Here is a 15,197-nt window from a genome sequence, read left to right on the forward strand (position 1 = left end):
AGCTTGATTTTCATCTGCTTATTGAAATCTGTGAGAAAATGCATTGAATTACTCTGGAATAAATCTGATGGATGGGAAAGAAGCAAATAGCTAGTAATTGTTACACTATCTATGGATGAAGTCCTCTAGAGACCTGGAAGAGACTGTGACCCTAGGAATTCATTGAATCATAGAATCACAGAGTACCTTAGGTTGGAAGAGATCTTAAAGCTCACTCAGTTCCAAGCCACCCATCAGCTCAGGCTGCCCAGTGCCCCATCCAACCTGGCCTTGAATGTGTCCAGGGATGGGGCTCCACAGCTTCTCTGGACAGCCTGTGCCAAGTGCCTCACTGCCCTGTGAGTAGAGAATTTCTTTCTAATATCTAAACTAATTTTCCCCTCTTCCTAGTAGAGCTTCTATCTTCAGTAAATTCATCTGGAAATGAAGTCGAAAGAACACGACTTTGCAGAAAAAAAAACTGTTGGCAGCAGGAATGATTTTGTTCCAAGATATCTATGCAAATTTAGGGCTAATATCTGTGGAAGGGTCAGTACTATTTAAATGAAATAACTTCTCCTTTGAAAGTCTTGAAACTGATTCTGTAATTTTGTAATTTTGTACACAATTTTGTAATTGACAGTGGAATCATCAGAATTGATTCCTGGTGTCTTGGCCATGTAAACTCAAATCCTCCTAGCTCTGTTTCACAGGACAGACTTGAACTTAGGTCTTCTCCATGTCCAGTGGGGATCCCAGTTTTAGGCTTCTGACTATACTGAAGTAAGACACTTTTCATCTGTTGGTGAGATACTAGGCAATTTGAAGGAGCATTTCCACTTTGTATAAACAAGTAAATGGTCACAGGAATAGGAATTTGAAACCACTTCTTGATTTTATGAGTCACACCACTGAATCGGAGGAATCCTCCGTATGGACTAATGTATATTTACAAGAAGTAGAATAATTGTAACTTTTTCAAACAACAGCAACAAAAATAAACAATCAAGGCATATGCAGCGCATTAATCACAAGAGATACAGAGAGACAAATATGTCTCCTTACTATATGACTCCTTACTTTCCCTTGCTGTCTTCCTTCATTTGGAAAATCCACTACTACTGATAATATATTAATAGAAGCATTGCTATTTGGTGTCTAGTGGCTTTTACCATTTTAATGTATCATTTTCTTTTAGATTTAATAAAACGATTTGTTTTGCTTTTAATGTTAGTCACTGATATTAGTTTCTATTAAGTATTTTTGGGTTGTGAATTTTAATGTCAGGAAAATAAAGAGAATCTTTTCCATCACATAGAAAACCTGAAAAGAAAATGTGGGAAGAAATTCTAATCTCACTGAGGATAATGAAAACTTATGTGTAAAAGAACTTTGCTTTGAAAATGGCCATATTTTATTCCTTGTTTTTCCCTGAGTTTTAAATATTTAAATGAGAAAAAATAGTATTATGAAGCTGTCCACATATATTCGGTTAACCTATGCCCTAATGATTGCAAAACTTTCATTAAAATCTGAGAGGATTTTCCTTCAGGCAAAAACTGCTTTAGCTTGCCTAACTGCCTTCATTCTATGGACACCATTCTATGGAAGTCTGGGGCATCCAGCTCAGGTATGAAGGAAATAAGCAGCTTAATTTTACCAGAGAAGAACAAATCTGATCCCTTTGCAACAACCCTTAAGGGAAGACAAATGAAAAATGAAACATGGAAAAAGAAGTTAGAAAATTACATATGTATGCAGTATGAGAACTTCACTTAATGTGGTCTTTATTACACTGATTCTCCTGTAGAACAGGCAAACCTAACGGCTGTGCAGGTGAAAACTATTTTAGAGAGAAAATTTGTTAATAGCTGATTAGAATGTCATAGATAAGCACTGTGGGAAAATCTGGGAGATAGCCAAAGCCAGGGCAGTAGCTCTAACAGTGGTGATCCCAGAAGTGAAAACTGATGGTTGCACTGCCATGCAGTGGATTGGATCTTTACTGCCTGTACTTAAAATGAATGATACATCTGCATCCAGTTTCTTGTGTCAGGTGAGACCATCCTCACCTGCACCTCATTAAGAAAGATCGAATGTGCCTTATTCAGTGAAAAATGGGAAATTGTTACAGTCGTATGGAGTAACGAAGAATCAATTTCCTTTCAACAGCACATTTCTCAGTCCACCTTTTTTTTACCTTCTTTTACTTTAGAAACAGAGAATGCTGAAATATTATTTACAGTGGGTGAGATTTATGACCTACACACTATCACCAAGTACAATAGAAACCAATGTTAATCTTTTGTCTGTGATTGTGTGACAAAGGATTTTCTATTTTAGCTGTCACAGACTTTTTTGAATCTTACTGTGTTCTCAGCTTTTTTATATAATTTGTGGCCATTAGTGGTCACATTTTGATTTAACTGTCCTGATTTAAAGCAGTTAGGAAACCAGTTCAACATCTTTTAATAGAGATGATAATTCTAACCAATTTCCACTGTTGTTAATGCAGGAACTTTTCTTACACTTTTTTAATTTAAATGATTAATTTAATGATTATTCATTTCTAACTACACTCTCAATTAGTAATATGACCAATGCTATTACTTGCAGAAAAGACTTGAAATCTATTTCTCTATCTAGACATCAGAAAAAAGGGTGCAAGTAAAACAGTGTAGTGTACAGCATGCATATGTATTGAGTAGGGTAGGTCAAGGGTGGAACTTGTTACTGATAATGTCATTTGGACTATTAAGACTAGAAAGAATAGGGAAATTAGTTTCCCAGGTGAAAATTTCATATTTTTTGAAGTGAACCTTTTCAGGAAAAAAAAAAAAAAAGATTCTGACTGTGTCTCTTTTCCTGAAGCAGTGTTTCCAAAAGATACAACTCATCCATATCCTAGGTTTTACAAATGGCCTATTTTCCCCTGATAACTTCTTAGGTCAACCTGAGAGAACTCATGAGTTGTTGCAATTAATACACAGAGCAGATTATTTCCTGGCAACGGCAATCTCACATCTAAGCTCCAGTTGGATTAATGGACTACACAATCTGTGGTCTCAGGAACTCAGACCAGCAGTCTACACTGAACTGACTTTTTACAAAGGTGGATAGCGATAGGACAAGGGAAGATGGTTTTAAGCTAAAGGAACGGAGATTTTTACTGAGAATGGAAAGTTTTTACTGAGAGAGTGGTGACATGCTGGAACAGGTTGCCCAGAGAGGTTGTGGATGCCCCATTCCTTGAGGTGTTTAAAGCCAGGTGGGATGGAGTCCTGGACAGTCTGATCTAGTACTTGGTCTAGTGGCTGGCAACCCTGCCTATTGCATGGGGTTTGGAACTTGATGATCCTCAATGTCCCTTCCAAACCAAGCCATTCTATAATATGATTCTATGATATGACCCCATATATACACAAGGAAGAAGAAGTGGTGAACTGAAAAAGTCAAGATTTTTTAAACTGTTAGAAGATAAAAGCTTCCTGAGGTTTCTAGCTCTGCTGGTAGGATTAGGTGCCTGAACTACTCCATTGAGAGCAGGATAACTAACACTACACAGTGTTTATTTCTGAGAGGATTAAGAGACTGTGTGTTCAGCGCTGTGTGCTCAGTGAGCTAACTTCTACTAATCATTGTCTGGGGGGGATGTCAGAACTTTCTTTGTTTCACAGAAGTTCTATGTGCTTAACTGAACCTGAAATTCAATTAGTAGGACACTTAAAACTGTAGATTCACAGAATCACCAACGTTGGAAAAGACCTTCAAAATCATCCAGTCCAACTGTCCACCTACCATAAGTATCTCCCACTAAACGATGGCCTTCAGTACAACATCTAAACGTTTCTTATACATCTCCAGGGACAGTGACTCCACCACATCCCTGGGGAGCCCATACCAGTGCCTGATCACTCCTTCTGAGAACATATTTTTCCTAATAACCAACCTGAACCTTGCCTGGCACAATATGAAGCCATTCCCTCTAGTCCCATTGCTAATTATGTAGGAAAAGAGGTCAACCCCCCTCACCACAACATCCTTGCAGGCATTGTAGAGAGCAATAAGTTCTTCCCTGAGCCTCTTCTTCTTCTCCAGACTAAACAATCGCAACTCCCTGAGCTGCTCCTCATAAGACTTATCTCCAGACTCCTCACCAGTTCTGTTGATCTTCTCTGAACATACTCCAGGACCTCAATGTCTTTGTTGTAGCGAGGGACCCAAAACTGTACACAGTACTCAAGGTGTGACCTCATGAGGGCTGTGTATAAGGGGATGATCACCTCCCTGTTCCTCCTGGCAGCACAGTTTCTGATACAAGCCAGAATGTCACTGTCCTTCTTGGCCACATGGACACACTGCGTGTTCATATTTAGCCAAGGATTACCAACACCACCAGGTCCAATTCTTCTACACAAGCCTTCTAGCCACTCTACTCCAAGCCTGCAACATTGCATGGCGTTGTTGTGCCCAAAGTGCAGGACACAGAGAAGTTGGTCTTGTTGAACTTCACCCTTCTGGCCTTAGCTCAGCCATCCAGCTGAGCCAGATGGGGTCTTCTCACCTCCAGGCAGATCAACACTTCCTCCCAGCTTGGTGTTAACTGCAGACTTGCTGAGGATGCACTCAGTCCCCTCATGCAGCTCAGAATAAAGTTATTAAACCAGGCAGGTCCCAGTGTCAACCTCTGGGGAACACTGCCCACGACCAGTTGCAACTGGATTTAAGTCTGTTCATCATCAGCCAATTCTTTACCCAGCAAAGAGTGTTCTTGTACAAGCCATGGGCTGTCAGATCCTCCAAGAGAATATGGTGGGAAACAGTGTCAAAGGCTGTGCTGAAGTCTAGGTAAACTATGTCAACAGCCTTTTACTCATCCACCAGGTAGGTCACCTGGTCACATTAAAGGAAATTAGATTAGTCAAGAAGGACCTGCCTTTCATGAATCCATGCTGGCTGCGCCTGATCCCCTGATTGTCCCACACATTGTATGATCTCACTCAGGATGATCTGTTCATAGCCTTTCCTGCCACAAGGTCATGCTGACAGGTCTGTAGTTCCCTGAATCCTCCTTACCATCCTTCTTGAAGATGGGAGTCACATGGGCATGCCTCCAGTCCTCTGGGACCTCTCTCTCTGACCAGGAACACTGATATATGTTGGAAAGCACCTTGGCAATTCCATCTTTCCCCATGGACTAATGACAGTCCAGGTGTAGTAGTAGGTCTCTAACTTTCTCCACTTTTCTTTAATTGTGGTTTATCTGCTTCCAGGTTAGGGAGTAGACTACCCTAAGGACAAAAATTAACTTAAAAGTTAATGAGCAGCAAAATGAGTATACCCTTACAAACAGACAACAAGTATGGGCTCTGCTGAAAGGAAAATTCCTGTCTTCCATTGTATTCTTGGCCATACTCAGCAGCCTTCAGCTGCCTTCATCATTTGGACATGGAACAGTAATTGCACTGAGCAACAAGTTCATGATGCAAAGGAAGAGGTTTGCAGCTGAGTAATTCCTCAAGAGTGCTTTAACTTCCAATAAAGACAACAACCCTTCTCCATGTCTCACATTCCTGAGAAGATGTGGTTGTTTAGTACTTATGCCATGTGTAAGGGAGATCAATAGATCAGAAAGAACAGTATCGTGGTGAATTTTGTTGAGGTCCCTTGAAATACAGAGTTGCTGTGGGTCTCTATGCCAAGGCATGACTTTCTTTTGTACAGATAAAATAAATTATTTTTTATTTCACAGGATAGTAGGTCCGGAAAGATGAGGTAGAAATTTAATTTCCATACATCAGATTTTCTTTTTCAAAACCGTATTTTTAAAATAATAATATTAATTTTAAAGTAGGGAAATTAAAATTATTTCATAAAAACATCTTTTTAAAAAAATGATGTATGCAGGTTAATATCAAACAGCAGACAATTGAGCTCTGGTCTTGCACTGTGCAGCAGAAAGGAGAGTTTATACACTTAGCAGCAATGTTGTTGAAACTGTACATGCCATCTCTACTGAATAAGGAAACAGTGATACTACAAAACTTACTTTTGATCCCTAGTATTGTGTGAAATTTCTGACAGTCGGAGCAGAAGAAGTTGCTACTCTACAACTCAGCTGTAGTTTTATTTTGAAAAGCAATGATAAATTAATTCAAATTTGTCTAATATTTAAAGCTGAGGCTTACAGAAGATCAGCTGGGAAAATGAGAAAATATTCGCTTCAGAACTTGCTCTTATTTCTGAATAATTTCTCTCTTACTTTATCTCCTTTGAAGTGAAATAATACTTGTGTATAAAAGAGCATAAAATGATAATTGTAATAAGAGTCTTTGGAGCATGATTATTAAGTTAAATTCATCTGGGAATCTTCTGATGCTCACTGCATTAAAGTCCTTCTCATATGGAAGCTGTCCCATATTTTTTCTTGAGGTAGGGGGAAGGAGGACAAACAAAAAGATTTGAATGCACCCACTAAAATATATCTATTAAACACCATTTTAAAAGAGACTAACAATTAAAAAAAGGAACTAGAATACTTTCAAAATGCTTGCAAATCTTAGGTTACACTGTCAGTCCTTACCTAAACAATCATGCAAATATTGTTTAATATCTGGAAAAAGTGCTTAACATCTAGAATACTACTGGAATCTGGAATGTAATGTTTTAAGCTAGTTGTATATTTGTTACAAGATGAATGTGAGCACTAAATGAATAGATAGAATAATCTTATTTAGCAATGAGGAAGAGCCTGATTTAAGAAAGCTGCTCAGTTCTAGTCAGCAATTTTAGAAGTGTATAACAGGTGTTATTAGAGTGATTTATTTTGCGAATCTCAGAAAGAAAAAAAAGTGCTTGTGATATGGTATTTTTAATGCAATTAAAAATATCAGATTATAGCACTTAAGAAACCATTAAAGCAGAATCTGAGTTCTCAGGGACTGTACTGCACAATGTAGGTGATTCATAACCAGCTACCGAACATTTCCTCACAGAGAGCAGTTCCCTTGCACCAGCCCTGTGCACTGCTCTCCCTTGTCTCTGATACAAGAGATGTGCTGATAAAAACCTCTGTGCAGGAGGAACATTGTATTGTTCTCCACAGTGTGATTAGAGTTTGCTAAGTGGATTGTCCCAGAGTTTCTCTGGAATCAAATGTGTGCTTAGAAACTCAAGTATCAAGAAAAAGTACAGATGGCTAAGAGAGAAACTTCCAGCTCTTTCTCCATCATAGATGCATTACATACAGAAAGGAAACAACACAAGAAGTTTAATCTAAACTCAAGTTTTCTAAGAATGTCAAAATTCCAGTAAGTTTCTATAAATTTGTGAAAACCTACATTTGAAACAAATATACTTTTTTTCTTTACAGAGTGATAATACTAAATGTAACACTCCCAAATTTGTCTTAAATTTCTAGACCTGGTGAAAGCTGCCCCATGACTTTGTTTAGCAGGAACCACTGGTAACAGCTTCATTCTGTAGTGCCACTTGAACAGACACAGTGTATGTCCCTGGTGGAAGAAACCATTATGTACTGTGCTAATACATCTGAGGCTGTGAGGTGAAATGAATGAACCCTCTTGTGGGTTATATGCTTGAGTTATGCTATAATTTTAGTTGGTGCTGTAAGCTCTTGTCAGAGGATGGCAGAAATAGCAAAGAAATACTTGCGTACCTGAACAATTTATTTCTGCTCTTAATAAAAATGATGACTATGAGGGCTGTGATAAAATAACTGAGTAGAATGAGAATAAGACAGTAGAAATTGCAGTTAACTAATTATTCTCAGAAGTGATAGTGAAGACTGGAAGAACTCAGATGACGAAAAATGTCATTATTAGCCATCAGATGCTCCAGCATTCTGCAGTGGTTACTCCTGCATGTTCCTGGTTATCCTTCTGAGTTACTGGGCAGATACAATTTACCTGTCTCAAAAAAAAAAAAAAAAAAAAAAAAAAAAAAAAAAAAAGAAAAAAGCCAACAAAAAGCCCAACATACCACACACAGAACAAACAAAGAAACAAACAAAAAACAAACAAATAAACAAACAGTTATGAAAAGGAACAGAACTTGGATTGGGTTCATAGCAGAGATACCAGTGACTGCATGAGCAGACAACTGCTTGAAAGGCCTGTTAAAACCATGAAGCAGCATGACTGCTTTTGCATGACTGGCACCAGATCTGGCAGATCTTGCCAGGTCTGAACTTGGACTATACTCTTCTGTGTTTGCATAACTGAGAGCATTATGGGGCAGGATGAGAGACACCACATCTTGCAGGGCCTAATACAGAGCTTAAACTGAGTGCTGTGCTGGTACTGTTACCTCTGTTAGACCCAAGCTGATTCTTGCAGAGCTACTGGAATATCTGTGCGCTGCACAGCTCCTGCTGGGCCACAGCTAGCCATCTCTGAGCTTGCTGGACAGGACTGCACAGAGAAGTACCCAATGAACTTCCACATTTCTTAAGGTGGCCTCTGCAGAACTGTAGAATCATAGAATGCTTTTAGTTGGAAGGGATTCTATAGAACATCCAATCCCAATCCTTCTGCCGTGGGCACTTTCCAGCAGCTCAGGATGCCCACAGCCCCATCCAGCCTGGCCTTGAACATCTCCAGGGATGGGGCAGCTTCTCTGGCCAGCGTGCGCTGGTGTCTCACTGCCCTCTGAGTTAAGAATTTCTTCATAAAGATAATTTAGAATCAGCCAAGAGGCTTAATTCAGCTTTGCATCTGCCTATTGCCAATTGTGATTCAAAACATAGACCAAAGTTGTAGAAACAACAGTGTGAATTTGAGGAGGAGAGCAGTGTAGAGATTCTAAGAGTTTATCAATGAAGACTTCTAACTAGTAGGCAAATTTTTGGATAGCCAGAAAATAGAGGAGGAGAATCAATAACCATTCAAAGATGGAACCTTTTAAATATAGTGAAAATATACAGACATAGCACAAAGGTAATCCAGAAGACAGAAGTTTAGTACTTCTTTATTTCTGCTGCAGTGATGAATTTGTAGTCTATGGTTCCTGCACAGACTACTTGTAGGATTCAAAAAGGATTTATTTTCCTCTGTAGCTATAAAGAAGACAGAAGGAATGGTTCTGCTACTGGTACTGAACATTGCTCGGGTTCCTGGCTGGTTCTTCTTTCCCACAAAGCCAGGAATAAGCAGACTGCAAAATTCAGGCTTATTCTGTTCTAGGCCTGTTTAGCTGAGAGCTGTGTGACTGCAATACTAGAAATGGCCTTCAACTCTTCTGCACCCTTCTTGTAGCTTTTGGCCTTTAACAGGTAAAGCTTGATTTTGAGAAAGCATTGTGATGAATTTGAGGTTTGTGAAAGGTGGGAAACATTAAGCAACTATCTCTCAAATGAATCTCTCACAGTGAAATGCATATGACTTTGAGGAGAGGTCATGCTACAATTATATTGTCACTCCAGACATGAAATTCTCATTGGCTTTTCTGTATTTTAAAGTTGTAGCTGTTTTTCAAAGGTTTTGAACAAGGATAAATAGTGCTAATTCCTGTCGGCTGCATTTCCAAGAAACCTAATCAGAAAATTCAAGAGTGTAGTTGGTGGATTGTCTCCTGGCACACTTTCTCTTCCACCTGTTTGGAACTTCTCCCATGGAAAATTGCACATACTGGATCCTTTTCAGGGAACATTAATTTCCTTAGCTCCCTAGTGAAGCCCATTCATTCTATAATCATTACTTAAATATATTTGCTGGTACAACGCAAAAGCTGTATCTTATCCTAGTGAATGGTAAACAGACAAAGCCAAAATACTTTTCATAATAAAGTATTGTAAGCAATCCCAGGAACAGCACAGCATGATCAAATTGCAGCGTTTTAGTTTCTCATTAAAAAGTAAATAATAATCACGATCAGAAGACTAGAGTAGGTAGCTCTCTCTTTTTCTGAAAGGTGTAAATAGAAATAGCTCAGCAAAGCAACTTCTATCAGTATTGTTAACGTTTTTCTATTTTATTTACCTCTTGTTTTCTGTCATAAATGAGTAACACTAATATTTCGATTGGACTTTTCAAGGCTGTGCAGTGTTACGGTTTCATTTGCTCTCAAGCTGGCACGGATTTTATGAGGTTATGGCTTTCTTTAAAGAATTTCCCTAGGTGCTTCACACAGGTTGTCTAAACACATTAGCACCTCATTAAGTTGTTTGAAAATTTAAACAGCATTTTGCTGCTTAAATGCTTAGTAGGATTAAAGGCGCTATCACATCACAAAAGTGAGCTTTCCCTTCATGTAAATCTCCCACATCCTACTCCCTGCCCATCTTCCACGGTTGCCTAAATTGCCTCGCAGTTTAATTCAGGGTGAAATGGCTTTCAGTCTCTGAACAAAAAATAAATCCGAGAACTAAGGCCGATTTAAGAGATTTCTATTGGAAAAGGACCCTATCAACTTTTCCCCATTAGAAGATATCGGCGTAAAGCGTCCGACATTTACTTCCCTCGGCCGTGTCTGTGCAAAACATCTCTGAAAACATTTTCCCCGAGAACCCTTCGTGGATTTCTAAAACCCGCATCCCCCGGGCTCTGAAACACAAATTCAGGCTAATCTAATTAGGCTAATGACTTGCCCACCTCCATGCAAAAAAGCTGGGACAATCTCTCCTGCCACCCAGAAACTCACTTTTTTCTTTTTATCAGGCTGGCTCTGAACAACCAGAAGTCTCAACTTTCATTTCACAGGGAAAGTCTTTAAACATCCAGCCGAGCGTGCTGTGCATCTGAAGAGACATTTAGAACGAAATAGATTTTGGTTGTGAAGGACCAAAGCATACTTATATTTCAGTTTACCAGCGAATATTGTCTTATCTATGTCTCGAAAGCGTTAAGTCTTCATTCAATCAGACACAAGTGATGTTGGCAGGGTCAGCTAAAGCGACGGAAAGGCAGAGGTGCTGATCGGTTCTGCATACCCATACTTATCCTGTATCTCTGTACCTTGATTTTTTAAAGATTGCTGGTTCAGAGGCAGAGAAATGGAGCCTCGTCCGCTCAGAAAAAGGACTGGCCGAAATCCATCCGAATTTTGTGAAGTTACGAACTCAGTCTTATTTTTAAGTGCTGACAGAAAAGATAAGGAAACCTGAGCGCATGCAAGCCAGGCTCTGTGGTACTCATCTTAAATCCGATTAAGTTCAAATCTGGCAAAATCTTACTGTCAAGAAATTACTTAGCTTTCTGAGTTTTCGGAGCTTGCATGGCAGAATTACAGACTAGAGAGATGTTCTCACATTGTTAAAAATACTGAGCAACAGGACTTTGGAAAGCCTGCCGTGCAAATCCAAGGACTTTCTTTTACCTGTAGTGGGTAGGTAAAGTCTGTCAATCGCATTAGTTGTTTTATTTGTTTTCTTGTATGTTTTTCTTTTTCTTTAAATGACAAATGTTTCCCAGGTGCAGGATTGTTTAGTTTATATACCAGTCAATAGCAGATCTGTTTACGATGCGTCTGTCAATCTGATGCTTTAAAAAAAAAAAATTACAGATCGTTCCCGAGGATATTTTTCTCATTTCACTTTCAGTCTCAGCATTTCCCCTTCCTATCAGGAGGAACTGCAATGCAATTTGTTGTTGTTTTTTAATTTATAGGATAGTGATTTCAGTAGCGTGTTGCACTGTAATTTCCGCCTCGGCCGCCCCAAGGAGGGAGGCTGGGCAGTGTTGTTTCTCTTTGGACGGACGCGCGGAGCCTCACGCCGGCCCGGAGCCCCCGACGACAGACAACCACAGCAGGACTTTGGGGCGATGGCATGAATCATGACGAATGGGACTTTCACTACTACCGTGCTCGTAAGCGACAGAGTAGGAGCCTTGCCCGGCGCTGGATTCTAAAGCAAACCCCCCAGAGATACCATGCAGCGCTGCTGCCTGTACTCTCTCACCCCGCACCTGCGGCGGCAAGCTGACTCAGCGACAAGCTCGCAGTTGTTCCCCGGATAACCTCCACAGCATAGTGCCGGCTAAGGCCGGATAGGGGGCGAGCATGCAGTTCCGCACAGGGTCTTGGGTGCAGCCCCTCAAAAAGTGCCGGTGGACCCGCGGCCGCGAGAGTCCAGCAGAGCCGCCCGCGGATTTAGCGCCCCGGGGCCGCCGCCGCCCGCCTGCAGATGGCGACAAACGCCTCCAAGGCGCCCCGGCTCAGCATCTGGCAACGCTGGGTGCGCTGTGCCCCCACCCCGGGAGGCAGTACCTGACCGCAGGGAGACCCACGCCTCGCACTCTCTGTGCCGGCAACCGGTGCCGGTCCCGAGGGGAAGCCTCGACTCTCCACTGCCCGGGGTGGTGCTGCCGGGATGGGATTTGGGGGGAGCGTGGTGGGTGTCTTTGCCATTCCCTCCACTGGGAGGGGGCGCTGGTAGCCGCGGACACACCGCCCGCTCGGACTGCCGGCAGTGTCGAGGACCGATGATACCCAGGGAGAACCCTCCCGCGAAAGGGCGGGATGGAGGGAAAGGACGGAAGGGGAGGGGAAGGAGAGAGGGAGAGAGAAAGCAAGGGGAGAGAGGAGAGGCAAAGAAGGAAGGAGCGGTGCGGGAGAGCGGCGGAGCGAGGGCAGCAGCACAGCGAGTAGCAGCGGCGGAGAAGGCCCCCCCCCCCCCCCCCCCGGGCTGCGCGCTGGGCAGAGGCGGCGAGGATGGGCGGGCGCGGGGCGGCTCCGCCAGCTGCCGTCCTCCGATCCTCGGCCGCCTCCCGCCGCTCTATATAGGGGTGGGAGGGGTGGGGGGGGCGCCCGGCATGGCCAAAGCGGCAATGATTCCTGCCAGGGGAGCGCACAAGTGACCGTCGCCTCTTCCCATGCCCGTCTCTTGAAGCGACCCCCCCCCCCCGCCCCGGCATGGATGTGGCCAACAACACTACCTCCCCAGAACGCTCCCCCGAGGGAGAAAGCGGCCCCGACCTCGCCGAGGTGACCCTGGGCTACCAGCTGCTCACCTCCCTGCTCCTGGGCACGCTCATCCTGTGCGCCGTGAGCGGCAATGCCTGCGTGATAGCGGCCATCGCCCTGGAGCGCTCCCTGCAAACCGTGGCCAACTATCTCATCGGCTCGCTGGCCGTCACCGACCTCATGGTGTCCGTGCTGGTGCTGCCCATGGCAGCCCTCTACCAGGTGCTGAACAAGTGGACTCTGGGACAGGTCATCTGCGATATCTTCATCTCGCTGGACGTACTGTGCTGCACCTCTTCCATCCTGCACCTGTGCGCCATCGCCTTGGACCGGTACTGGGCCATCACAGACCCCATCGACTATGTCAACAAGCGGACTCCCCGCCGGGCCGCCGTGCTCATCAGCCTGACCTGGCTCATCGGCTTCTTGATATCCATCCCGCCCATGCTGGGCTGGAGAACGCCCGAGGACCGCTCAAACCCCGACGCCTGCACCATCAGCAAGGACCACGGGTACACCATCTACTCCACCTTCGGCGCCTTCTACATCCCGCTGCTCCTCATGCTGGTGCTCTACGGCCGCATCTTCAAGGCGGCCCGCTTCAGGATCCGCAAGACGGTCAAGAAAGCGGAGAAGAAGAAAATCGCCGACACATGCCTCACCCTCTCCCCGGCCGCCCTGCAGAAAAAAAGCAACGGGGAGCCCGGCAAGGGCTGGCGTCGGACTGTGGAGCCCCGGAGCGGTGCCTGTGTCAACGGCGCCGTGCGACAGGGCGAGGACGGGGCGGCCCTGGAGGTCATAGAGATTCAGCGCTGCAGCAGCTCCTCCAAGATTCACTTGCCGCTGCCCAGCGAAGCGTGCGGCTCCCCGCCGCCTCCCTCCTTCGAGAGGCGCAACGAGAAGAACACGGAAGCCAAGCGGAGGATGGCTCTGTCCCGTGAGAGGAAGACTGTCAAGACCCTGGGCATCATTATGGGCACCTTCATCCTCTGCTGGCTGCCGTTCTTCATCGTGGCGTTGGTCCTGCCCTTTTGTGACAGTAAGTGCTACATGCCCGAGTGGCTGGGGGCAGTCATCAACTGGCTGGGCTATTCCAACTCCCTCCTTAACCCCATCATCTATGCCTATTTCAACAAAGACTTCCAAAGTGCTTTTAAGAAAATTATCAAGTGCAAATTTTGCCGGCAGTGAAGCCCGCCGCTCCGGGACGGGGCTCCCGCCCCGGCACCATCCCGCCCGCCCCTCCCCCCCCGCCGCAGCGTGCTCCCTGCTCAGCCCCTCTCCAGCGGGCCACCAGCCTCCCCCCTCCGCTCGCTTCCCGTCGGTCGGACGAGCCGCGGGGTGCGCAGCGCGGGGCAGCGCGAAGCTCCGCTGGAGCATCGCAGCGCCGGGTGGCGGCCGCCCCCGCCTCTCCTCGCCGGGGCTGCACTGCCGCCTCCCGCCTCCTCCGTCATCCAGGGCAGACGTCGGGTTTGCAGGTCGTTGGTTGCTTGTGGTCGCTGTAAACCACGCTGTCTGCTCGAGTAGCAGCGGTAAAAATAAACCACCCTATGCAGAAAACCGCCGCGTTGGGGATATTTCTTGGATTTCAGAGGAGGCGGCGGGGGGCTCCGAACACTCCCCCGCTCCAGCGCTGTAAGTGCGGGGACGGACAGAGGCTCCCCGACTGGAGGAAGGGGCTTTGGGCTTGGACCGGCCGAGCGGATTTACCGGGAGGAAGCGCGGCTGCCGTGTCTAACCTCGCCAGGTACTTCCAGAGCCATCCCCTCTGCCTTACGTGTGTGTAGCAGCTCTCCTGCTCTGTTCGGACCTTTCACTTCATCGGGCTTCCCTTGTTACACGGCGGGGAGGGAAGGGCAGTTACCCACGCATTACATGGAGATATGTACTACTTTAAAAATGCCTTTGAAAAACTGGGCGCCGTGCGGCCGTCCCCGAGCTCACCGAGAGCAGCACGGGGAGATGGAGCAGCCGCGGAGTGGAGGTTCTTTTGGGTTTGGTCTCTTTTGGAGCCGCTTGAAAGTTTCTCGGGAGACGCTGCGGTTGCACGTGTTCATGGGGGATAAACAAACAGAGCACAACAGAAAGAACCAAACCGATCAACCAAAATATTACCATGTGCTCCTGACAGCAGGGGAGGGGCTGGGAGCATCCCGGCGACGGCCGCAGGTGGCGAACGCGAAATCTCCCTAGAAAGGGGCGGCTCTCCTGTCCCCAGGGCCAGTCCCGGCTAGAGTAAGACCTCTCAGAATTAGAGCCGCAGCCAAAAGAAGTCAGTGACACCGCAATGCCAAGGG

The 15,197-nt window shown here is 44.9% G+C and overlaps 1 protein-coding gene across 1 annotated transcript; it reads left to right on the top strand.

Annotated features, from left to right (window-relative positions):
- Nucleotides 1–12,819: 12,819 nt before the first annotated feature.
- HTR1A (5-hydroxytryptamine receptor 1A) lies at nucleotides 12,820–14,091 on the top strand (the record flags this gene model as incomplete). Its single annotated transcript, XM_079548718.1, has 1 exon — nucleotides 12,820–14,091. The coding sequence occupies exon 1, from the start codon at nucleotides 12,850–12,852 to the stop codon at nucleotides 14,089–14,091; it is 1,242 nt and encodes a 413-aa protein (XP_079404844.1). The 5' UTR covers nucleotides 12,820–12,849.
- Between the last annotated feature and the right edge of the window lie 1,106 nt (nucleotides 14,092–15,197).

Source organism: Tetrao urogallus, assembly GCF_951394365.1.
Source record: "Tetrao urogallus genome assembly, chromosome: Z".
Classification (NCBI taxonomy): Eukaryota; Metazoa; Chordata; class Aves; order Galliformes; family Phasianidae; genus Tetrao; species Tetrao urogallus.